Raw genomic sequence first — 23,693 nt, 5'->3', positions numbered from 1 at the left:
GAAACTGTCTTCCCTCCTGCTACCCAGGCATCAAAGCAAAGGGAAAAGCAACTTTCCCCTGACCCAGTGGCAGAGCCTCACTCACTAAGACCTCCATTCCCATGTCCTCATAGACAAGATCACCTTCACCCACCTGAGAAGTCTGAAATCTTGTCCAGAAATGGTCCAGCACATGAATCTGTAAATGGGCTGAGGACTTGACACAGAGGTTCCTTCCAGGATCATCCCTCCACCTGCAGCCAGCACAAATATCCCAGAAATGCTGCAACAAATACAACATGATAAATACTTTCAACAGATCTGTTTCAAAACCAGAGAACATATTAAGCCTGCTGTTTTCTGTTGAAATTCAAATGAACATTGTGGAGGAGATTGTTTTCTCACTGTCATTTTTATCCAGAAGCAAAGAAGCCTGGAGGTATGAACCCCTGATTGCTCCCCCATATCTACCCTGGTTCACCATGGAGATCCACACTGACACTCAAGAGAGTTAAACTACAAAGCAAGAAGCACTTGGCCTGCTGCAGGAGGGAGGGATGGCAGGGGGTGGCTGGACCCTGTGTACAGTGAAGTGGGCACCGTATGGTACAAACCCTCACAGGGGAATCCAGGTCTCATTTCAGATTCATCTGTCCATCGCTGTCACATTTTAGTAAGGGATAGAAATTTAAAGACATAAAGCTCTCCCCCCCCCCCCTTTTATTTTCTCTTTTACTTTTTCACCCACAAAGAACAGAGGAGCTATTTGAAAAAAGTAACCTGGATTCAGATTTCACACATCCCTTGGTGAAGAAGTGCTGAAATTCAGGGAAAGACTCAAGGCAGAGAAGTCCTGACATAACATTTTGAATAGCCCATTCTGCCATGGTTGGCTTTTTATAAGAAAGCAAATAAAACCATTCAGGGAGAAATAGCACCACAAATGCTTTTACCCAATTATTCATCATCCTGTGACATCTTCATCATCTGCTACCTGAACTGTTTGGAAACAGCTGATTATTGATGACATTTTCATGCAGACTTGCTAAACCCCCCCCCCCAAACAAACCTAAAAAAAAAAAAAAAAAAAAGGCAGTTTAAACCTATCGTAGAAATGGCTCTAAAACATCCAACCCTGTCCCATCTCATCCTGCCCCCTTCCTACCATCTACCATCTCCAGCTGGAAAAAGAGACCATAAAGCAGTTTTGTGCAGTCACATGTAAATCCCCTGTCTCTGTTAAGGCGAGAGATTAGCCTGTTAACAAAGTTACCTTGTCACCTACCCTGCTTAATCCTTGCATTTCAAAGTGTAATTTTATTGAGAGCCTTGGAGCTGAAATCTGGTGTGTGTTATTTATTTATTTATTCAGTTTAATCGCTCCCTGCCTTTTTTTTTTTTTTAATTCACCTGGAGCTCAAAAGATTTTTTTTTTTTTGCCTGGCTGAAACCAGTGACTTTTGGAAAGGCAGCACCTCTGTCATTTGTATTAATGTAAATGCATTTATTTAACCCTTCGGGGGCTGAGGTAGTATAAAGACCCCCCACTTCCCCTTCTCCCCACACCTTTCTGAGACAACAGTCAGACAGTCTCCACACAGTGCCGTACGGCTGGTGGTGCAGCAGAGTATCCTGGCCATAAATCTGTCAATACAAAGAGAACAACACGCACACAAAAAATGCAGCTAAAACCAAGAAATGTAGCATAATTACAGGTTCATTATTGCAAACAAAAGCATCCCCCGATCCCACCCCTTTGGCAGGGACTGGAGCAATTCAAACAGGCTCATTATGTAGTTACCTAGCCAGGGTCAGAGCCTCCTGAATAGCTGCTGTGGCTCTGCTTATTATCCAGCCCTGGACGCCGGGAATGTGCCTATTCGAGCTGTGGAGGTGCAAGAGCGCTGGGAGCAGCAAGGCTCCAGGTCTGCTCTCCCCTCCTTCCTACCTATTGTTATCTCCGTCCTCAGAAGATCATCTGCCTTTGTACCCACTTTAAAACATGTTTAGCCATGGCAAAAGTTACCGGGTTGACAGCCTTGGAGACTGAAGTCTTGCGCTTATCTGCTCAGTCGGTACGGCATGAAAAGGGGAGATTGGGTGCAGCAGCATACATAGGAAGGGGGACAACAGTTTTGTCTCCATTACCCTCTCCGTTTTCCCCCTAAGACCTCCTGCTGCAAGGTTGGATGCTGGCTGGCCAAGGCACACAGCTCACATAGCTCAGCCAGCAAACGCCTCTCTGCTTGGAAACAGCTCACACCTAACCTGGGCTGGAAAAATCACAACTTCCTAACCCATCCTGAATTTCCCAGAAGTTTGAGGAAATTCACAACACACCAAACTGGCACACAGCCTTGGGCCAGAGGCCAAAACTTCTGCCGAAGACATCACTTCCAGCCCTGTGCAAGCCTACATGCTATCTCATCCCATCCCTCCTTCTCCACACCCAGCCGCTGGCAGATGCATGAGAAGACCAGGGATGCAGCTGGTGCTTTTTGGAGGTTTCCAGTCTGGGGTCCCTTTCTCACCGGGCTGGGAAACGGCGTGAAGTCCCCTTCAACACCACGTGCTCCTTCCAGAGCCACAGCTTCCCTCTCTGGTGGCCAAAGAATTGAGGAACTCCAAACGGCACTGCCAAATATTCAGGGAACCTGACAGCCCCCTTCCCCTCCACTTGCAGCAGCGGTGAGCACTGCTAGTGCACCCACGCCGAGCCTGCCTCCATCTATAACCCAAATGTCAAAACATTTCCTCTTGCAGCCCTGTTTGGCTCGTGGTAGCCCCAATCCTGGGTCCTAGTCATGCTGCTTTTGGGGTCTGCCTCACTGAGCCATTACTGTCACCGCCCCACTGTGTGCAGATAAGAATAGGCTGCTTCTTCTGACTCATTTAGCTAAAACAATAGAGCCACCAGAGGCCAAATTAATCCCTGGTGACTTCAGTGGAGTTACACCAGGCTAAATTTGGTCCCAAGTGTACAATTAGCACAGAGGAAAGCACAGTGTCATGACAATCTCTTGGCTCTACCTCCAGGCTCCCTTCATGAGGCTCACCCTCTCTGCTGAGCGCCTGGGTGCTCCCTTGCTGCTTGTGTCTTGCCATTTCTGGGCACTGGGAAAGGCACCCTGCAAGGGGAAAAGGCAACCCATCAACAGCAGGTTTTGCCTGCGGAATGGAAGATCCTGTTTCCCTTGGTGGGTAGGAAGAAAGAGCTGGTCTTCTCCACCTTGGACTTGCAAGGAAATTAAATGCATTCCCTGCAGAGATGTGCCTGCAGGCATTCCTCCAGTGCTGGGCATCCTCCGAATGCCTTCAACTGGCTGAACGCCTCTCTCAGGTCTACTGTCCAGTCCCCTCTACAGGCACACAACAGGCCCTTAAACTTGGCCCTGACCAGCCTTTCATCATCATCAACATCAGTTTTTCAGCAACCAGATTGCTTCTAGTAATAGCTAAGCCACCACTCTTTTTCAGCATATTTATATTTCAAACACGGAGAAAATGCATCAGAAATCGTACAGGAATTTTCTTTGGTGATTCTTGGCTGACCAGGCACTCTGGGAAGGGAAGGCATTGCCCATCCACTCTCACAGCCACACAGAAGTGCCATGCCCGAAAAACAGAGGGGGCAGAAATAAATGAAAAAAAAAAAAAAGGCAGCTAACCATACCTTTTCAAACTCCAGAAACTTCCTCAAAAAAATGGTTTTGTGCGTCAGGCACAAGCAGAGGCTGGATTGTAGAGCTACTTGCACTCGCCGCTCCGCAGCAAGGTGCAAGACAAAGCTGCGCTGGCAATGGCCTGATGTAGGATTGGGGCTTTGGTCTAACTCTGAGAAAACGCCTGCTAACCTCAGAGAGCGCATGCATGCACGTCAGAGAAAAAAAAAAAAAAAAGTGATGAAAAAGTGTCAAATAATTTAAGAAAAAAAAAGAAAAGGGGAACAAAGAGCAGAGTGTGGGACTGGAGAAGGTCTGTGCTTGGTGCCTCCCTCCCGTGTCCCCCTGCCCCCTCTGGCTCCACAACCCAGAGCCTTTTCAAACATGCAGACTTCTCATTCCTTTGACAATTCTTCAAAGGCTCCAGGATTCAAGGGAACTTCCTGTTTCATTGCAAAACGTTGCTTTCTTTTCCTTTTCCAGACTATTAAACCCCACGCTAACGAAGCGGTGTTTGCTGCATGTCCAACGACCCTGCCTGCTGCGTGACATTAAAGTTATGCTGCTCAAGGTGTTTTGGTCCTTACAACCCCCCTTCTGACCCCCAAGTTTACTGCAGAACAAAGTCTTGTTAAGCTCAACGCTGGAAGATGTATTTTCTTCCTTGCCTGCCCATAGCAGTTGTTTTAGCGTTGTATGGTGTTGCGTGTATTGTTTTGTTACTGTAGGGTTGCTGGTGACAACTGATCTGTACACACTGCTTTGTTATTGTAGGGTTGCTTTAAAATCCTAGGCTCCTGGTCTTAGTCTCATTTATTTATTTTAGGAAAAAGTAGTTTTAAAGGGCTGAAAAAGAAACATGTTTAAAGACATACCAAGACATGGCGAAGAGACGGCACAGAGAGGAAATCCTGTCAAATCTGGGGCCTCCCCTGCCTGAGCTGTGCCCCCCAAGCATGGCTGTGTCCTCGCCTGCCTTAGCTGTGCCCCTCGAGCATGGCTGTGTACTTGCCTCCCTCTCTCCTGTGTCTGCCATGACCTGCAGCTTCCCAGCAGCAATGACTGACTTTTGATACTCAGCTTTTTTGCAGTGCATATTGATGTCACTGTGAAAACAGCATGGCATTAACAATTCTCAAAGGCTTGAGTTACTGTAAAAATCTGCACCAGACGTGGGGTTTAAAAGTTCAGATAAAGAAAGAGGTGGAAGGAGAAGAAAAGGGGCAGGGGAGGAGAGGATGAAGCGCCGACACTTGAATGGTGGTGCATGTTGATGCCTTTTGGTGTGAGGGGCAGGCATGGTCCCCAGCCAGCATCCCCAGTGCTGCCAGGGAGCACCTGGAAGGGCTGCAGGGACCTTCTTCTCTGGCTGCTGCTGGCTGACAGGCAGCAGAAAGGACTTTGGAAATCTCAAAAATTCATCCCAGTGCCCAGCTCACCTACAGCATTCCCAAAGCCTCCTAAATTTGCTCATGTAGGACTGGCGTCAGAGTCCAGTCCCTGACACACTCCAAGGGCAGAGCACAGCAGCAATGGTGCATGAGTCCAGACCCTCACCTTGCCCAGAGACATATCTAGGGCTTGTTTTCCTCATCCACTAAGGAAAGGTGGAAACAAATGGATGTGGGCAATACTGCAAAGTAGCAGAAGCACATAAAGATGCACCCTTCCCAGCAGAGCATCCATGGCTCTGTTGTGAAAGGGGAGACTAAGAAGACAATGAAATTAAGGGGAGAGACTCCTGTCAAGCTAAATAATTAAGTCCCAGGGTACATAATTGATGCGCTTTTGATGTGGACCCTAAATCATTTACAAGGCTGGTGCGTAACCTCGCCATGTGCAGCTCTGGCTTTACAACAGCAAGGGACAAGCATCCCCCACTGCAGGACGAATCAAGCAGGCACCTTTAGAGTGGGTCATACTGCCTGGGGACACCCTCACGGTGGCTTGGCTGAGTTGGGGTGCTCCTCCTGCCTGCTCCCAACCTTCCCCGGCTGCTGCAAGTCTGGGTTGCTCACCAGCGAGCCTTCCCACTTGCCTGGTACTACACTTTGTGAATGTAAGGGGTTCACACAGCAGGACAGGGTGGTAAAAGAGGGAGATACTGCTGTCTCTCTGCTCAGATTTTTCAACCAACTTCAACTAAGCCCAACCTCAGCTGAATCCTAAACATCAGCATAAGCTATCCAGCACTATCTGTAACACACGCACAAGTATTTTCCCCACCATCAGAGAGTCAAACTGGGGCTCGCCTACAGCATATGCACACGCTCTGCTGAATACAGCCGTCCCTGGCCAGCGCTGCTTGGGATCAGTGTTTCAAACTGCTTCTCTCCCCGCAGCTATGCTGATATGTGCCCCTAGCCCAGAGAGATGGAGCAATCAATACACAAACGAACCACTGGACAAAACACGGCCACCAGGGATGGGGCTGAGCCGTGGAGATGGTCCCCAGGGTTTCACTGCCTGGGCTGAGGCGGAGGATGCAGACCCCACAGCTGACTGCACTATCCCATAAGAAAGACATCAATCTCAAAGGCTTTTTCCACTGTCAATTGTCCACAATGCTCTTTCCTGCCCCATCAGTTGCAGAAGTCAAATGGCACCATGCATCCCTACTCTGGTCTTTTTTCTTTTCTTTTTTATTTCCCTTAGTCTTTTTACACTCCATCATCAAGAAAAGCTGTTTCTTCCCTTCTCATGCCTTCCTGTGACCCTGGCACCTGCCCCACAGGAGCACCAAACACACCACAAATCTTCTGGGCATCACCAGCTGCCCGGCCTGGTGACAAGGCACCCAGGGCATGGAGCAGGAGCACAATCCAGGGCTGTCTGCTGTTGTGCAGATTGGCCCAGAGACCAGCGTGCTGTCTCCATGCCGAAAAATATCACCGTCCCTCCTAGCTACCCCTGCTCCCAGTGTTTCGACAGTCAGCTTGATGGGCTGAGTACATTAGCAGAGTCACCCAGAGCCCCCACCAGCTCCCCTCCACCCTGTGCCCACCCCAGGCATGCGCTGTCTGCCTGACACTGCCTACAAACTCTATTAGCTTTGTAATTAAAAACAGCTGTAATCTGATCAGGTGGAGATCACGGTTACAAAATGAAGGAAGCCATTAGCAGGAAATGTTGTGGTTCAGGCAGACATCAAATCAGTTTAAAGAGATTGGATTTCATTGTTTTTATACAGTTACTCCATTACTATAATGCACTAGGTCCATTTAACTGGCTGGCTTGGAGGAGCGCTCATAAGGCAGTAGTGACATCTATGTGAAATGAACGGCATAAACGGCAAACTCTGAGGAGATAGCAGTGAATTTACACCCCTCACTCTGCAGTGAATATTAATGCACCGCAAGCTGCTGGAGTGGGGTTTGTTGAGGGGCTGGTTTTCTCTCCTCTTTTTCAAGCCCCATCAGCGTTGCTGGTGCCTCTGCGGGGCTGGGAGAGCCTCCCCAGCAGGGATTGGATCCAAGGACCTTTCCTCTTCCCCCCAGCCACAAACCAAACCATGGGTCCAGTTTCTCAGTAGCGAGGTGGAGCGAGAACTGAAACCACAGCAGCCACATCGCTTCGCTTCCTCCTGGCCTCTTCGCTCCTGTGTAAACACCCAGACAAAAGCTGGAGAGTAAAATATTTAGGTTCACGAAGGATGTTGCCCTTTTCCTCTATTCCCTCCCCAAAAAAGGGGGAAGCAACCTGTGTTTGAAAGCATCAGACTCTGGCCCAAGCTCTCACAGCCCAGCGAGGTGTGTGATGTGACCCAAAAGCATTGCCATCAGGAGGGACTCTGCAAAAGCCGCTGGCTCTGCTTTTAATTCAGTCCTGCCCTGAAGCCAAGATACATCTTAGGTACCTGTAGAAAAACCTACATTAAGAGGCACATGATGGCCCTTGACTTCTCCAAGGCTAACGGTGGTCACTAGAGGAGTGAGAAGGGTAGAGGGTGGCGGAGGGTTTACTGTATTTTGGGGTTTGCACAACGCCAGCGGGTAACAGAGCTGGTGAGACAATCTGGACCAGCTTGCTGTGAAAAAGCACAGACAGAAGCAATGTGAGGTAAAGGGCTGTGCTGCCCTGATCTCAGCCTGTCCTCAGTGTTTGTGAGCTCCTCATGCTCCGAGCACAGGCTGGGCAATTGGTACTTCCAGTTTGTCTCTCCAAAAAAGCGACATGTGATACCACGTGCATTCATTTACCTGCTCCATGCCTTGCAACCTCCTTCCAGCAGGAAAATGGTCAGGGAGGCTTCATGAAGCAACTGGTAAAGGGCTCTAAGACAAGGAGGGTATTACGGAGATGCAAACATGATGAGTGCTGGCTGCCGGGAAGAGAACTGTGACCATCCCATGGTCCTGCCTGAGCAGTAAAAGGACTCTCCAGCCAATACAGAATATAGGCACCCCCTCCCCTTGCCAAATCTCCTAATCAGAGAAAGAGATAAAAAGGGGCCTGCAGACCAATGTTCAGGCTGCCTCCTACCCACCACACCGAACTGAGCACATGGAACCCCCCGCTGCAGTCAAAACCCGCTTAGTTCTCACTAAGTCTCTCTTGGCTAGAAAATGGCTCTGTCACCTTCATACTAATCCAGTTCCCATATAAACAGGCAACCTCCTTCCTTGCCACCACTTACCCGCTCTGTCTTCTTCCTCTCCCTTTTCACCCCAAACTGTATCAAATGTATCAAAGCCTGAGTAAATTATGTTCCCTTTGACCTGCTGGCAGCAAGTTCAGCCACAGTACATTAAAAAAGCAGAGTCTGAGGTTTCACGGTCAGCGAAGGCAGGGGCGCAGGAGGAACTGCAGACCTCATCACTGCGTTGCTTTCAGCCAAGTTCAGTGGCACTCAAGGCTGAGGTTTGGGGCTCAGCCTGTACGGGAAAGGGCAGGGGACAGTTGCGAAGCTAGGAGGTGGTTTCTGAGCAGCCCCTGAAGCTGCCCACATGTCCTGGCCGGGTGGTCTGATGCAGTGCTGCAGTTGCCATTGCCTCCCAGTAACCATCTCTAGAGATAATGGGCTGGACAGAGGTTGTGGGGGCCCACAGGAGGAAGCAAGAGCAAGAGGAGTGAAACAGCTGGGCTGGCTGAATATCTGCAAAGCTCTGCGCTGGTGCAAGCTCGTCTGCTGGGGTCTGCAGACTGCGCCGGGCTGATCACAACCTCCTGAAACGCTCCCTGCCCTAACTGTTTTCCCCAGGTATGGTCCACACTTCGAGTTCATAATGCTCTGTGTGCAAGCTGGGCAATTTCATGTGGTTTTGGGTTTGGTTGCAAACAATGCTCGTATTTTTGCTGAAGATGACTGCATAGGCTGCAGCTGGCTGCAAGGAGGAGACCTGGAGCTGGTGAGGCCCAGTGAGTCGTGGAGATGTTTTGGGGGAACATTCTGGGTTCAAGCTGGATAAGATAACCAGTGCTCAAGCTTCCTGCCAGTTGTCCCTGATGTGTCTGCTGTTGTGACGCAGCATCAGTGCAAGCCTTAGTGACAGCAGCCTCGGCACCCCACGTGCAGGGACCCATGTCGAGAAGGGGAATGAAACCGGAGAAAAGTGGCTCTTACACTCCGGTTCCAAACAGGATGAGAGACCCAAATGACAGTAAAACACTGTTGTCCTTAGAGAAACAGAGGTGTACAGGGACTGGCCGTCATCTCACAGTGCTGAAGCAGTTTGTGCTCTCGCATCTTGGCTGCAGGGCTGTTTCTGCTGTGGCTCTGGGCGTCGTGCAGTTTGGAGCACCCTCCTCTGAAACTGCTGCAACGGCCATGCCAATCCCCAAAGAGGCGGCATCGAATCTGGAGCCTGTGAAGCCATTGCCAGCAAAATAAATATTCGGGAATATTTTTAGCCTGCTCTTGTTCAGAGAGAATTTCTTTGTGTCCTTCTGAGGAGCTTGCCGGATCTTTCATCGGTTTGTTTTTCTCATTAGCCGGCATAAGCTTTGTTCTTATTTAATAAAGATTAGGATCTGCTGCCTCCAGCCCTCTCTTTTTGCTCCTCCATCAGGCCCGTGGGGGCTCAGGCTGCAGCGACATGTTTGATGTCAGGCCGCGGAAGTTGAAATGCGGGACAGAAGCTGGACAGGGTTTTGCATTCACTTCCCCCCAAAACCCCGTCCCATATTGCTTCACCCCAGCACTGCTGCCCTCCACAGAGAGCTGCCCTGTGGGGGCAGAGGGCAACGGGATGGGACAGAGCAATTGGAAACCACTGCGTGGATCATCCGGAGGTTTCCAGGCTCAGCTGGCTTGAAGCACTGCAAAGGTCTTGGCAACAGATAGCGTGGGGGGGGAAACGGGATGGCTGATACAGGCGAGTGTAGCCCATGCATAAGCCTAATAAAATAGAAGACATGTCACAGATGGGGGAACAGTTTCTTCCAGCTTTGGAGGTCAGAGAGGTGTAACATCCCTTTATATATCATTGGATTCTCCTAGTTAGCCAAAAAAAAGTAATTGCTTTTCTTTCTTGAGCTGAGTCATTTCTCAGGAAGAAATGGGTTTAAAACAACAACAGGTATGAACCAGAATGAATTTTATAAACTCCTAGAAGGCGACAGTGAGGCCTTCCAAGCTTTGAAAGTCTGATCTCTGCTGATAGCCCCATTGTCACATGCTGCTCTGGCAGGAGCATCCCTGCATCCTGCCAGGACAGAGGCTGCTGTGTGCCAGCCTGGTTGGCTGCAGAGCACTGCGGGGGCAGGACCTGGTGGCACAGGGGCGAGGGGCCAAGGGGGACTGAGTTGGCCTGTGATGAAGGCAGGACCTGTGTCCAAATTCAGGCTCCTGTCCCTCACTTCTCACTAATTCTCTCCACTACCCACTCCATGGAACAGCCAGGCCATTGCTCTGCACCTCGATTTAGCCACCGCTGGAGCAAGAGTATATTTACCTTGTAAGAAATGCTGTAGTTCTTTACTTGTGGCAACTTATATAATTAGGTCTGTACAGATCCAGCGCTAATAACATTGCTATGTGTTAATGCACTGCTGTCTTAAAGATTTTTATTTTAAAAAAAAAAAAAATCTTTAAACACTCACACTTGGTAAGAAGGCTCCCATTTCTAGCAGGAGAGACTATTTTGCATATGCGTAACTTTGAAGGGGATGAATAACTTCATGGCCAATAACATTTATAGCTTTGCTTTGCACAGGGAGATAAGGGCAGAGGAACGCAAGGCTCCAGGGCAGGAGCTGTTTGCTGAGAGGGGCTGGGAAGGAATCCAGTCCCACCCTGTCAGAATCTTACCTGCGCCCAGGTGCACGCCGGCCGCGGCGCCCAACCCCGCCAGCCAAGCACCAGCCGCTGTGTAAGGCTGGATACCAAACCTCCTAGCTCACTCCAGCATAGCTAGAAGGGGAGGAGGAAGGGGGGACAGGGGAGGAACAGCAGGGAAGACAAATTTTAGAAATACTTTTTGAACAGTCACAGTTGTAAATGAACTCACCCTCACCATGTTTGTGTCACTTGTGTTTGCTGCCTGGGGCTATGTGAGAGCACAAGTTTTCCTGGCACAACTGCTCTTGGAAAATCAGCTTCCAATCCATATATGATAGTGTTCATGGAAACCACAATCCTAATTTACATGCACTGATTTCCCTGCCAGAAACCGTGCTGCTGTCCAACCCAGGGATAAAAATGCCGCCCTGTGACTTCCCTGCCCAATCACGACCAACCAATGCACTTCAAAACTCAAATATTTTCCAGGGAATGCTTGCAACCCACAGTTTAAAAAAAGAAAATCTTCCCCAAATTCATGTGGTAGCTCAGCATTGTGACTGCATTCAGGGAGGTTTAGTTATAGGTATTTCCCAAGCCAGATACCTACCCCCATGAAGAAAAAACAAACAAACCCTTGGGAACTAAATCTTTTAGATGAACATTTTCTTAAATATTCTTAATTCAAAATTTCTCCCTTGTTTTCTCAAGTGCTTTACACCATACTATGGAGATGTACTCACAGGTCACCAGTGTGCACGGAGGAACCTCGCCCTTTTAAACTCCTCTGCCCTGGCCAAAACCAGGGAGAGGTTCTCCTTCTTCTCCCCGTGCTGACTCAGCCCAAGGACTTGCTTCCCTCGCTTCAGTCGCTGCATCAAAAAAAATTGTTTTAAAAATATAACCTCCTCCTTTCCTGGTGCTCGGTGCAATGGAGCAAAGGTTGGGGAGGTGGAGAGAGAGACCTTAATAAAGATAAAATCTATTTCTAATGTCTATAAAAACCAAACCCAAATTCCCAGTTACTTCAACGTGAGTGGTGGAGATGGGGTAATGGAGAATGGAGTTATTTATTAATAGAAGGGCATTTCAATAGAGATTGGAGGAGATGATACGGACCAAATGGAGGCATTTACAGAAATAATGCTCAGAAGGTTTTACCCAGCTTGGCCAGGTGTCTCAACATCACGTCCTGAGGACAGCTGTCTCCAGTTCCCCAAAAAGGGTGTTTTTTGGGGAGCTGCATGCGCACAGAGGCCTACCATCACTCAACCCATTTCCCACAGACCTGACTCTCATTTCCACTTGGAAGTGGAGACACAAGAACAAGCACAGAGCAGGGGTCCTGTTCCTGCTGGATTTTTTGGGAAGCGGTGTGATGCTGTTACACCCTCCCCAGCTCAGACCCTCCAGCCCCGCTCCCAGTCCAGGGCAGAGTGGAACCGCAGCCCCCTCAAGCACACTCCTCACTTTCACTCCCTGGCTGTGCTTTTAAACCTCCAAGGCCAAGAGCCTTAAAATTTCATGAGACCTCACTCTGATTCCTACCACTGCCCCTCCACAAAATGCAAAATTTTCCTCCCTAAATTCATTGCCTACTGCTTTTTAACACACACCTCTACCCTCGCTTGGCAAGCAAACAGTGCCGAAATTCCCACCTGCCTCTCCCTTGCAGCCCCTTCTGGAAGGGCTCATTAGCCATGCAAATAAAAAATGCTCTGAGAGCCCGACGGCTGATTCCCCCCCTGCACCGGCAAGAAATGACAATTCACGGGGGTCTTCAGGGAGCCAGGACGGAGGGAGGGAGGAGCGCGGCACGGCGTGGCTGCATGTGGCAATCAAGCTTTCCCACCGCCACCCGTCCCTGGGGAGCATCCCCGTTCCTGTTGTAGAGAAGCAGCAGCGAAGCAGCAGCGTCTCTCCCTCCACCTTGTTAATCCCCTTTTGCTGGGCTCCCGTGTTTGGCTCCCCACCCCGACCCCCCGGGAGCCCTGGGAAAGCAGTGCCCAGTCCTTGCTGCCCCTTCTCCCCTCTGCCTGGCTGCAAAGCAGCGTGGGGAGGGGAGGGAGGAGAAGGGGAAACGTGCCTTTCCTTAATTGATTTTGGTGAAAAAAGCAGGCAGCCGCAGCACTGTCAAATTAATTAGTTCCAGAGCTATTTGCAGTTATGAGCCACGTAAGATTAGTGGTCATTGCATTTTGGTGCTAGGGAGTGTCGGGGAGAAGAAGGTTTTTATAAGCTTTTTTTTTTCTCTTACAGCCTTCCTTGACAACACAGAAGAAAATAAAAGAGAAAAGGCCCTGGGCTGCCAGCGCTGCCCCCAGTGCTGGCTCCTGTGCCGGCTGCAGCACAGGGGATGCGGGTGAAATGGCTGGTTTGGCCCCTCTGACATTATCTACTCCACATTGAACAAAGTGGGTGCTTTGCTGTGGCTCTGGCTGGGCTCTTTCCTCCTGATAAAGGCTGGCCAGGTCCTCAGGGTCACCCAGCACAGCGGCAATACCAGCCCTCGCATCCCTGTCGAGGTGTGAAGCCGTGAGGCCAGACATGCCGGGTATCACCTCCGGAGATGCTTGGCCCCTTTTGTCCCCTCTTGCCCTCCCTCCTCAGAGAGGCAAAGCAGGCTGAAGGCTGGAGGAGAGGCTTTGAAAGCCCTGGGTGTGGCTCATGGGGCTCAGATCCCCTGATTAGTTGGGAAAGCCTGCTGCAACCTGATAACATGGCAGCATCTGACAGGGAGGCTCCAGCAGCGCTCCCAAGTCAAGTTGCGTCTATTGTTTCAGGAGATATTACCCCGCACACACGCTTACATCTGGATATCGATAAGCATGCCTGTTTATGCATAAACACAGTACAACATGCAGCCACATACCTCTGCAGCATTCCTCCTCCCCTCTCTCTTCACACCCCCCCCCCCCCCCCGCTCCCGTTCCTTTATCTCCTTTTCATCTGCTCTTGCCTGTTAAACGTTGTCTCTGCTCCTAGTTCAGAACTGAATCCCGGGAAAATGTAGTTACAGCGGGTCACACAAACAGGGTGCTGAGGAATGGCAAACATTATGGGTGAATTTGCAAAGTTTCGAGTGTCTGGGTGGATGGAAGCAAGAGAAAACTGTCTTGTCAGACCAAAACACTGCAAATAGACTTCAGCCAGGATAGGAAAATGTAGCATGGTTTGGCCAATATACGCAATGTGCTCCTGAGTCTGCTCAGGCAAGGCCAGCACCTCTGGGCATGCACCCCGAGCCTTGTTTGCCCAGCCATACACACAGAGAGACTGCTGGAAACCCGCATGCGCAGCCATACATTCACACATGCTCTTGTGGCATCAATGCCACATTTACTGCAAGTCAGACTGAAAAGCAAAACAGCAGAAATGTGGGTTTTACAGTGATTAAAAATGCTTTTAAAAATATAACCTCCTCCTTTCCTGTGGCTAATTCTGTAAAAGAAGGTCTGCAAAATGAGCAAATGCCAGCCATACCCAATGCAACCCTCAACACCTACACTGCTCCAAAGGACTGGTGCTGCTCAGCTACTTCTGAGCTGAAACACTGCTGAAACTGCCTTCTCCAGGCCTGGACCCTGGGAGAGGGGAAAACTTGAGCAATGCCATCTGGGAGGCCCAACCTACTTTCTTCAGTGAAACACGGCAGGAGCTTGGGAACTTGGCTTTGCTGAGAGAGGCTGGCGGGCGTTTTTGCAAGTGCTGCCATCGGCCCCTGTGCTGGACCCTGGAAGAGAACCCCAGCACCCAAAGTGTGCTTGGCACTGACTCACACATGCCATGGCAGTTGAGGCCTGTGCACAGGGAGATGCAGGGCTGTTTTCCGAAAAGCCGGCTGGGGCTTACCTCAAGCCATGCAAAACACAGCCTGCACCAAGTGGTGACCCTGGGCACTTGCGCAAGAATAAGGAGCCACAAGGTCTCCGGCAACCACCCACTGAGCCCATCCCCTTCACACTTACTGCGTGGTGGGGGCTTGGTCCACTTGACTGGGGAGAAAGTCATCCCATGGCATCTTCCGGTGTCCCCGCAGGACTTGTTCCCAGCTTTCCTTGCTCAGAGAGTGCCATAAGCTCAGCTCCCAGCAGGACAGCGGGTTGGCACTGGGTGCTGTATCCCCATCTTGGTTTCAATTAGGGCTCTCAGACCAAAAGCTATGTCCTTGACATGGGCTGGACTAATTCTAGGAGCAGGCTGGTTCCCAGCTCTCCATCTTCCTATGAAAAGAAGAAAAAACGTGTAATGCCAAAGGTGCTTCCACCTAAGCAATTTATTTAAGGAACTTTGTCCTGGACAAACTCAGTGACAGCCACAGCCCGGCTGTAGAAACCTCATCACAACTCACCCCAGAAACAGCTAGGCACACTAACCCCTCCACTGAAAAACTCTCCTCAGACCTCTGCTCACAGGGGTCACCCAGATCCGAGGCGGGGGACACAAGTGGAAAAGTAGGGTACTTGTGCATTGGTTGAAAGCTTCATCGTTCTCACTCCAGCGGTCTCCACCACCGCTCAGAGGCAGTGCTGCTTTGACTGACTCCCTGTGTGTGACCAGCTCACCCAAGCATTTCATGCTGCCCACAGGCAAGAACATGAGTAAGACCATAAAGCTCCTCTGCAAGCATCAAGCAAGGACACTTGGACCCCAAGTAAAGGGAAATGGCTCTCAAGTTGGGCAGACTGTCCCTCCTTCCAAGGGATGCAATATCATCTTCAAGACCTCCACTTGCTCCCTCATTGCAGTCAGATATGGGCAAATACCACTCCAACACTACCACTGGTTTCTGGTCTGAAGCAGTGGCAGGGAATCCATGTCTGTACAGGAGCAGCAAAACCACAGTGTGCACAGAAAGGATGGCATCCCTGGCCAGTGCGTATGTGCATTTCCAAGCACCTGTGCACACACACACACATGCACCATCTAGGGAGCCAGGGCAGGGCAGAAGGGCTCTTTGGGGAGTGTGAGTTTGAGCAATTGGAGCAAGGGCAACTCGTGAGCCCAAGGCAGTGTAGCTGCACCGCACACAAGCTCTCTAGTATGGGGCTGCATACTGAATTTATGAGCTCTTAAGTCATCACATTTACAATTTATATCCTCCAGTCTTTTAATTTCAGCAATAAACTTGGACTAAACCTTTGCTGAGGCAGCGTAGAAATTTCACTCTTCCCGGCAGCCCCATGTATGAGGCACCCATAGGCAGGGCCAGAACATGCTTCCTGATGGCTTCGATGTGGGGTCTTTTCTTCAGCTCCCTACTCCCAGTAAATACACCAGTACCTGATCAGTCCCCCATCTGCTACCTTGATTGCCCAGGCCCCCTTCTTGGATGTAGGTATAACACACCAGTAAGTACTGGGGGACAAACACAGCAGTTCCCTACAATCCCTTCTACCTTCTAGAGAAGGGAGCTGCTTCTTTTAATCAGGGATCTTCAGGTCTACATGCACATCACCAGGACCCTCACCTAAGGTTTGCACCACTTGGGACCCCCTCATCCCCTGCAAACTAGACCCATTAGTGCATTTTTACCCACCTAGAGTTGCTTTACTTCAGAGGTCCACATCAGGAAAACTATCTCCAGAAGTTTTCCTGCTGGAGCGGTGGTTCTCAACAGGAACCAGTCTCCAAAGTGGGCATCTCCTTTGCAAACTGAGACCTAAAATTGAGATGGAATTGGCACTGATAAACCTACTAACAGAGGCAGGCCCTCCCCACTTGGACGAACCCCACGCTTTCAGAAGAGGGTGGCATCATTTCTGCAGAATGCTTGAGTGGCCTCAAATAACACACTGAACTGTCAGGCACAAACCCAAGCGATGGCGTGAGCCAGCACTGAAATAATGAGAAGCTGATCTACAGCTTTTCCCCTCTGGTTTATTAAATGAATGCTCCACATACCGCTTCCCACTGACTGGAGACAGAGAGAAAATCCCAGGACAGTAACTCATCATCCTTTCTTCCCCTGGGAAGATTCAAGGCTGTGGCTATGTATGGATGTTGTGAAGTGATAAAGTTGCTGCGGCTTCGCGAGTTACCACGCATCAGCTGAGCCGTGCCGTCTGACCGCGCGTGTGCTCCCGGCTCCCTGCAACTGGGTGGTAAAACATGTTAGCTCATGATGGGGCTGGAGCAGGTACACCATCGGCGGGCTCCAGATAAGCCTGCTCTGCTGATAAGCAGTGCCTCATTAAGCCCCAGGACTCAACGGCTTGCAATGCAATCCTTGGCCCAGGAGTCCCTCCTCTTTTCAAGTTGTAGCCCTCGGTCATGGAACTGGCAACAGGAAACCGCTCTGGGAAAGGGGTCAATATTGAATTAATTCCTGTGCATAGCATGGAGAGAAGGAGGGTCAGTGACCATGCCAAAGAGGAGGACTAGTAGAAGGACTGGCCAACCATGTTGCTGAGTACAACCACAGCATAGCCATGCCTAGATGAGGATAGTACGGATGACCCAGGCAGTGAGACCCAAGTGCTCTGACTTTTACCAGGGTTAAAGTCCATGGACACAAGTTAAAGCACCTTTTGGGCTTTGCAAGACTGGAGCATGGCCTTGCCCTGGGCATGGGTCATGATCTAACATAAAAAGATACATCAACCTGCCCCTTAACTCCAATATGCAGGACCAGACCTCCTTTTTGCCTTCATACCTCAAAAGAAAAGGGTGGTTTTGTGAGGTTCCTGGCTCTTGCCACCACCCAGAAGCTGGGTGTCTTCTTGCCTGAACCTTGGTTTAGCCTCAAGGCCCAGCTTGAATCTCAGAAAATCTAGATACAGACTCAGTTCTCTGGATCCTCCGTCAGCTCTCTCTTCAGCCAGCCCTCCCCAGAGCTACCCCATCTCCCATCTCACACCAACCATTGTGCCAAGCCCAACACATAGGATCAACGCACAGAACACATCAGCCCTCCCCTCCTGCCCATGGATGTGGGAATCCATGTCATTTAAGCCTTTTCTGCTCAACATTCACAGCGGCAAAACCAGCAGGCGAACTCCTGACCTCCCAAAACAAAACACCAGGCACCTACCCCTTTTTCCTCTGGTCCACTCAGATGCTCTTGGGGTGGCAGCTACATCCATTTAGGATAGGTTCTCCTTATCAAAACATCGCCCATAGATTTTGATAAGGAGATGTTCTTTGGGGCGAATTTTCTACTTCTTTTTCAAACTTCTTCTGAAGTTGGGCTGGTCCCTCTGGGCCCGCCCCCAGCAGGAGATAAGCCCTATGTGCGTACTCCGGGGCATGCTTCCCAGGAACACAGATCAGGGCATGAGCACAGCCTCCCCTCTGATGGGGCTGCCCTGGGGGGAGGCATCTGATGGCAGTTTGACCCGGTGGAGCGGGTGGAGCGAAGCTCGACTCATGTTTGTTTGGATAGTCAACGGACTTGGAACAAATGTCTCCGACTCATGTTGGTTTAGATAAAAAGGACCCTGGCCTTGCCACAGGATCAACAGGGCTGGCAAGAAACCACTCGTATAGACCCCCTTTGCTCCCAGACCACTTTTAAAACAGAAAGAAAACATTATTATTATTATTATTATTATTACAAAGTTTTCACAGCTCAGAGGTGCTCACTCCTTTCTGGACCCCGGCATGTTGGGGTGCCAAGAGCAAAGTCAGGGATCACGATTGCAAATTTGGGGTCACCTGCAGTCTGGGTGACTGAAAGCTAGGGACATATTTTGCTGCTTGGTGACTTATGTTTTGTCCTGACCTGGCTGTCAGCCCCTGCCCTTGCAGACCTGATGCCTAGCTGGGAGGGAAGAGCAGGCTGGACATGGCAGTGCCTGGAGCAGGGAACAGGGAGGACAGGGACCACTGCATCTGCATCCATCTAGCATACTGAAGCAGCAAATGAAGGAAAAGGAAGGAGGGGGTGAGTAAAAGAGAAAATCCCAAAGATCCTTGGATAATAAGCACCATTAAGGTTAGTCTGTCTCATGATTGTTTCTTATTAAAAAGAGACTGTACTTTATCTGTGCAGGATATGCTGTTTGGATGAGGGAATTAGCAGAGTGACTGCCTCCATATCATCTAATTAGCAAAAATGTTGATAAGAAGATACAATCACATATGATTAGGATCCTTTTAAAAAGCCACTCCATTAATTAAATAGACAGAAAGGCCGCCTCCAGCCCTCGCGTGCCACTGATTAGAATACAAATATTTACACTAATCTCACCTCCATCAGCCATGGGACACTTTTGAGTATTTTTAGTGACATCAGATTACTATTGATTTTCATCCCCAATGTCAGACCATTTTGTTAGTATCTGAAAGTGCTGCCTTCAGTTTCGGATGCTTTAAATCATGTTAAGGGTTTATCTTAATGACGCTGCTGATAACCACTGTTCAGGTCACTCGTACTTTCTCTTCAAAGAACACAGTCTGGGCTGGTTTTTATTGTTTGTACTTGAGATTTAAGATATGAAAAACATTTCTCATTTCAAAGCCTTGGTTTCTAGGGATGGGGCTGCCAGGCTAGTTTGGGTCTAGTTACTTGATGTGTGCCTGTCTCTCTTATTTCCCTTTTCCCTTTCTCCCTGCCTCTCCTCAACCTTTCTTTTTTTTCCTGGAAACTCTTTTGGCTCACAGCAGTGGCCTCTCTTGAATGGCTGCTAATCTCTGACGCCTGCTGCAGGCAGCAGACAGACAGGCAGTGAGCATCCCCCATTTGGGGATGACAGGAGAAAAACATTCCCTGCTTTTCAGATGGGTAGGATGCACTAAATCCAAGACAGATAATCCAGTGCGCCAGCCAGTCTGAGATGGGTTCTCATCATCAAAAACAAGTGTGGGAGGAGACACTTTGCGATGAGACAACACAAAGCACAGTCACCTCCTTCCTTCCGTGCACAGCCCCACTCCCTGCAGTAGATAACTGGGCTGGGACCCTCCAACAGGCTTTTCTGATATCTCATTTTCCCTTCTGGGTAACAGAAAGTAGGAACAGCAACGGCTCTTGAAATTTCTGCCAAGCATCTGCAAATGGACCACGCTGGCAGTAGCTAGGAGCTGTTGGCACCTTTCAGGGGCTTGTGGATGGTACGCTTGGATCACTCTTAAGTCCAGTGGACAATCCTAATAAACACTAGCCCAAATAAACAAGTCACCTTGGTGAAGATTTTAAGCAAAGCACTACAGTGTGAGCTAGCCATGAAGCCTTAGCTCTCCCCTCAGTGCAGAAGAGCACTTTGGAATGCTTGGGAGTGCAAAGAGCCCTCCAAGTTCAAATGGGCAGCATCAACTTGCTCTGGGGACAGATTAACTTTTGCCATTGCTACAGTACAAACAACACCTAGCAGAAAAATAATTCATGTGGCACAACCACCCTGCAGTTAAGACCACCTCCTCTGTGCAAAAGGAGGCAAAAGCCAATATCTCCCCAAAGAGGTGAGCTCATGGGACCATGAGCTCCTTCGTTGCTTTGCACTTCCTTCAGCTCCAGCCTCCAGATCAGCATCGTCCTGCTTTATGGCAACTTTTACCGCCAGAATATGTCAAGTACCTCCGTGTTACTGACCCATCACTGATCAGTGAGAAAAACAGCAAAACAAAGCCCTTCCCCAACACACATCAGCTCAATCACCTTTCTTCCTTCCTCTGTCACATTGGTTTCTACAGGCTGACATGGCTGCCCCTTGGCTTCACAGCCCTCTACGTACAATGTACGTTAGGACAGCAGCCAGCTCATAAGCTGGGCATATGCTCTTTGGTCTGGCTGTTTCTTGACTTCTTCCCAGAGGGTGGGATAATAGAAAAGAGCCCAGTGATCTGCAACACATGCTGCCATTAGTAGGTGTTTACGACACTGTGTTACAGACAGGTGAATTATCAATACTGGTACTTCCTTGGAGATCTCCTTCATGCAACAATTCCTGTGAAGATATTGCATTTCCCACAGGAACGGCAAACCCAGGGAACCGAAACACATGCAGGATAACCTGACTGGATCATCAAAGTTCAGGTCCTCAGGCTGAAATTGTCTGTGTCGAGTTCACAGGGCATCCCTTATGTACGTGCATACACCTTGGGACAGATATCCAAAAAACCACGTAGAATAGAGGCTAAAGTTGTTAATGAGCTTCATTCTGGGTATTTATTTAGGTACCAAGATGAGAACCAAGCTCTTCTGGATGTGCTAGGTTTGGCTATAAATTCAGAAGAGATAATGCTGGTCATCTAATCGTGATTTTAGGAAAAAGACCCACTCTGGGTATAAAAATGGCCACATAAGGAGGTTCCAATGATGCATTACCTTCATAAAGAAGGAAACTAAATGTATTTTGAGTTTAAATTTGGCTAACATCACCATCCAACTGCTTTGTCTGAGAGACTGAAGATCTCTATGCCATTGAATTTCTGTTCCCATGCAGGTTCTTACAGACTATGATGAAGCTGACATTGAACTTCCTCATAATACCAAGACACTTTTCCTGAGTATCTCAGTCCAGAGCATACTTTCCAAACCCTTAATCACATTTTATGGTTCTTCCCTGAGCCTTCTTCAGTTTATCAACACTCTTCCCAAACTGTGGGCAGCCAAAGTGCAAACAGGTTTTCTATAGCTGCTGCTATAGGGTAATATGCCCCATAGGGGTAATGTGACCTCATTACACCACACTTCCCTGGACTGCACATGAGACCACACTGAGTATCTGAGAATCCCGCCTTTGGGTTGTCACGGTTTGAGGCTGGGCCGGCCACTAACGAATGACAGACGCTCTCTACTAACCCCTCTCCCCCTCCCAAAAGGGAAAAGGAGAGAGAACAAGGGAGAGAGACTTTACGGTCTGGAAAAGAAAACTAAAACAGCTTTAATGGAGCAATAACAATAAAAGAAAAGATAATAATAAGAATAAGGAAAAAAAATGAAATATATACAGTATGTACAAATATATACAAAACCAATACCGAACCCAACTCCCCCCACCCTGATGACAATACGTCACCACCACACCGCAGGGCTGGCACTGGGGCAGTCCCAGGCTGGACTCGGCAGCAGACAGGGACGGGATGCAGGAGCTGGACTCAGGCACTGGATTCAGGGATGCACGGATCAGTCCTCCTCAGATGTCGGCCATCGAAGAAGAGCGAAGGGGCGAGACCCTCATGATCTCTCAGCTTTATACTGAATATGACGTCTATGGGATGGAATACTCTGTTGGTCAGGTTTGGGTCACCTGTCCAGTTCGCTCCTCCCTGTAGGTGCGACCCTTTTCACTCCTGGCACCCCAACATGGAGTACAAGATTTAGCAGTGACCTTGGTCGCCATAAGAACAAGTATAAGCAAGGGCCTCTCTGCATCCCGTTCCTTGGTACGAACTATAAACACCAGGCCTTATCACTGCTAGGAGCAGTCACTGTCTGGAAAAACATGCTGCTGTTTCAGAAAGTGCTGGTAGTTAGAGGAGACTTAACTGAAAAGTTAAAGCACTAAAACAGAATTAGTTCTGATTTAGCCCAAGCCAGGACAGGGCAGATAGAGGCAGGAAAAAAATCCAACAAAGCTGTCAGATACGTCACAGCTGTGACATCATAGCTACACCAGGCAACTACAATGTCACATGTATGACATACACTTCAAAACGTAAGGCCAGTGACCACCAACCTCACCCTAGAATGAACTGAGCAATGATTGGCTGAGCCCCCTCTGAGATCACAATCTCACGTTTGTGAACAACAGGCTTAAAAAGAAAGGATATGGTCAAGCAGCACTGTGTGGTCTTGTGCTGCAAAAGGATAGAGCAGATCAAGGGACAAACTGAGCATCTACCCACCCCTGAGGAGTGCAGGGGCACTAGGTGTTCAGGAGTCTCTGTGTGCTGGTCATCCCTGGGCTTCACATCCTTGGTGGGAGAGAGTTACCAGGCATCTTCCAAACAGCCATAGCTTTCCTTTGAGATGGTGGACTATTACAAAGTCCTTGGACTGCAAAAAAGTGCCTCACAGGAAGAGATTAAGACATCCTACCACAAACTGGCACTAAAATGGCATCCTGATAAGAACCCCAGCAACAAGGTGGAAGCCGAAAAGAAATTCAAAGCAGTTGCTGAGGCATACAGTGTTTTGTCTGACCCTGAGAAACAATCATTCTATGACAGCTCTATTGAGGAGAGCAGATCCCACAGCAGAAGAACTGCCATGGGGGGTCATAACAGCTCCTTTGGTTCTCCTTATGTATTACATGACCTCAAGGAGACCTTTAGGGAAGACTTTAGAGGGATGGATTCCTTTGCACATGTTTTCTGGGACCCCTTTGACAACGTCAGAAATAACGGTGAAAACTGGCACAGGACAAGTGAAAGAGGAAGAAGACCCAACCTGTTTTCTGACTTTGTGGAGCCATTTATGCCATGGAATTTATTCAGCCCCAGCGAGCAGCCCAACTCCTCCTTTGATGAGGACACAGCTGGGCTGCACAGTGTCAGATTAGAGTTTACCACTACTGAAGTGATCAACAGCAAGAGGATCACCACCCACAAAATCATCGAGAACAGGCAGGAGAGAACCAAAGTGTAAGAAGATGGCAGCTGAGGTCTGTGACCACAAATGGGAGAGATGACCAGAAATTATAATGTCCTCCAGCACAAGCATTAACTGCAAGCTGTGGGAAGTGCTCTAATTGCTTAAGGGATGGGATCTACTACAAGCAGTATTAATAAATGCTGAGTTCATGACACAACTGATGCAGACTTCTCATTGATTGGGAGCAAATACTTCACAGGTAAAGATATGGAGTTATGCTAAACTAAGGAGTGGGACTCTACTAACCCTGTGTAAGGTGATAGTGCTTGTTCAGTAAATAAGTATAGTAGACTTA

The 23,693-nt window shown here is 49.1% G+C and overlaps 2 protein-coding genes across 9 annotated transcripts in view; one reads left to right on the top strand and one right to left on the bottom strand.

Annotated features, from left to right (window-relative positions):
* LOC147414853 (uncharacterized) overlaps positions 1-18,032 on the bottom strand; it is a 53,271-nt gene extending 35,239 nt beyond the window's left edge. For 4 of the 8 annotated variants that reach the window (XM_086470221.1, XM_086470229.1, XM_086470228.1 and 1 more), the window contains exons 1-4: positions 16,765-16,938; positions 16,400-16,522; positions 14,829-15,083; positions 134-262 (exon numbers count right to left, since the gene is read on the bottom strand). The gene's annotated coding sequence lies outside the window, so the exon portion shown is untranslated. Of the gene's footprint in view, positions 1-133; positions 263-932; positions 962-1,545; positions 1,567-14,828; positions 15,084-16,399; positions 16,523-16,764; positions 16,939-17,893 lie in introns of those variants that run through there. The other 4 variants (XM_086470224.1, XM_086470223.1, XM_086470225.1 and 1 more) reach the window with 4 other exon arrangements.
* Positions 18,033-22,774: 4,742 nt separating this feature from the next.
* DNAJB8 (DnaJ heat shock protein family (Hsp40) member B8) lies at positions 22,775-23,448 on the top strand. The gene is given in 2 exon segments (XM_009946604.2): positions 22,775-23,399; positions 23,402-23,448. Coding segments are annotated over 2 exon segments (672 nt in total).
* The last annotated feature ends 245 nt before the right edge of the window (positions 23,449-23,693 follow it).

This window comes from Leptosomus discolor, chromosome 9 (assembly GCF_034619465.1).
Source record: "Leptosomus discolor isolate bLepDis1 chromosome 9, bLepDis1.hap2, whole genome shotgun sequence".
NCBI classification, from domain to species: domain Eukaryota; kingdom Metazoa; phylum Chordata; class Aves; order Leptosomiformes; family Leptosomidae; genus Leptosomus; species Leptosomus discolor.
This window is presented reverse-complemented; position numbering and strand designations above follow the sequence as displayed.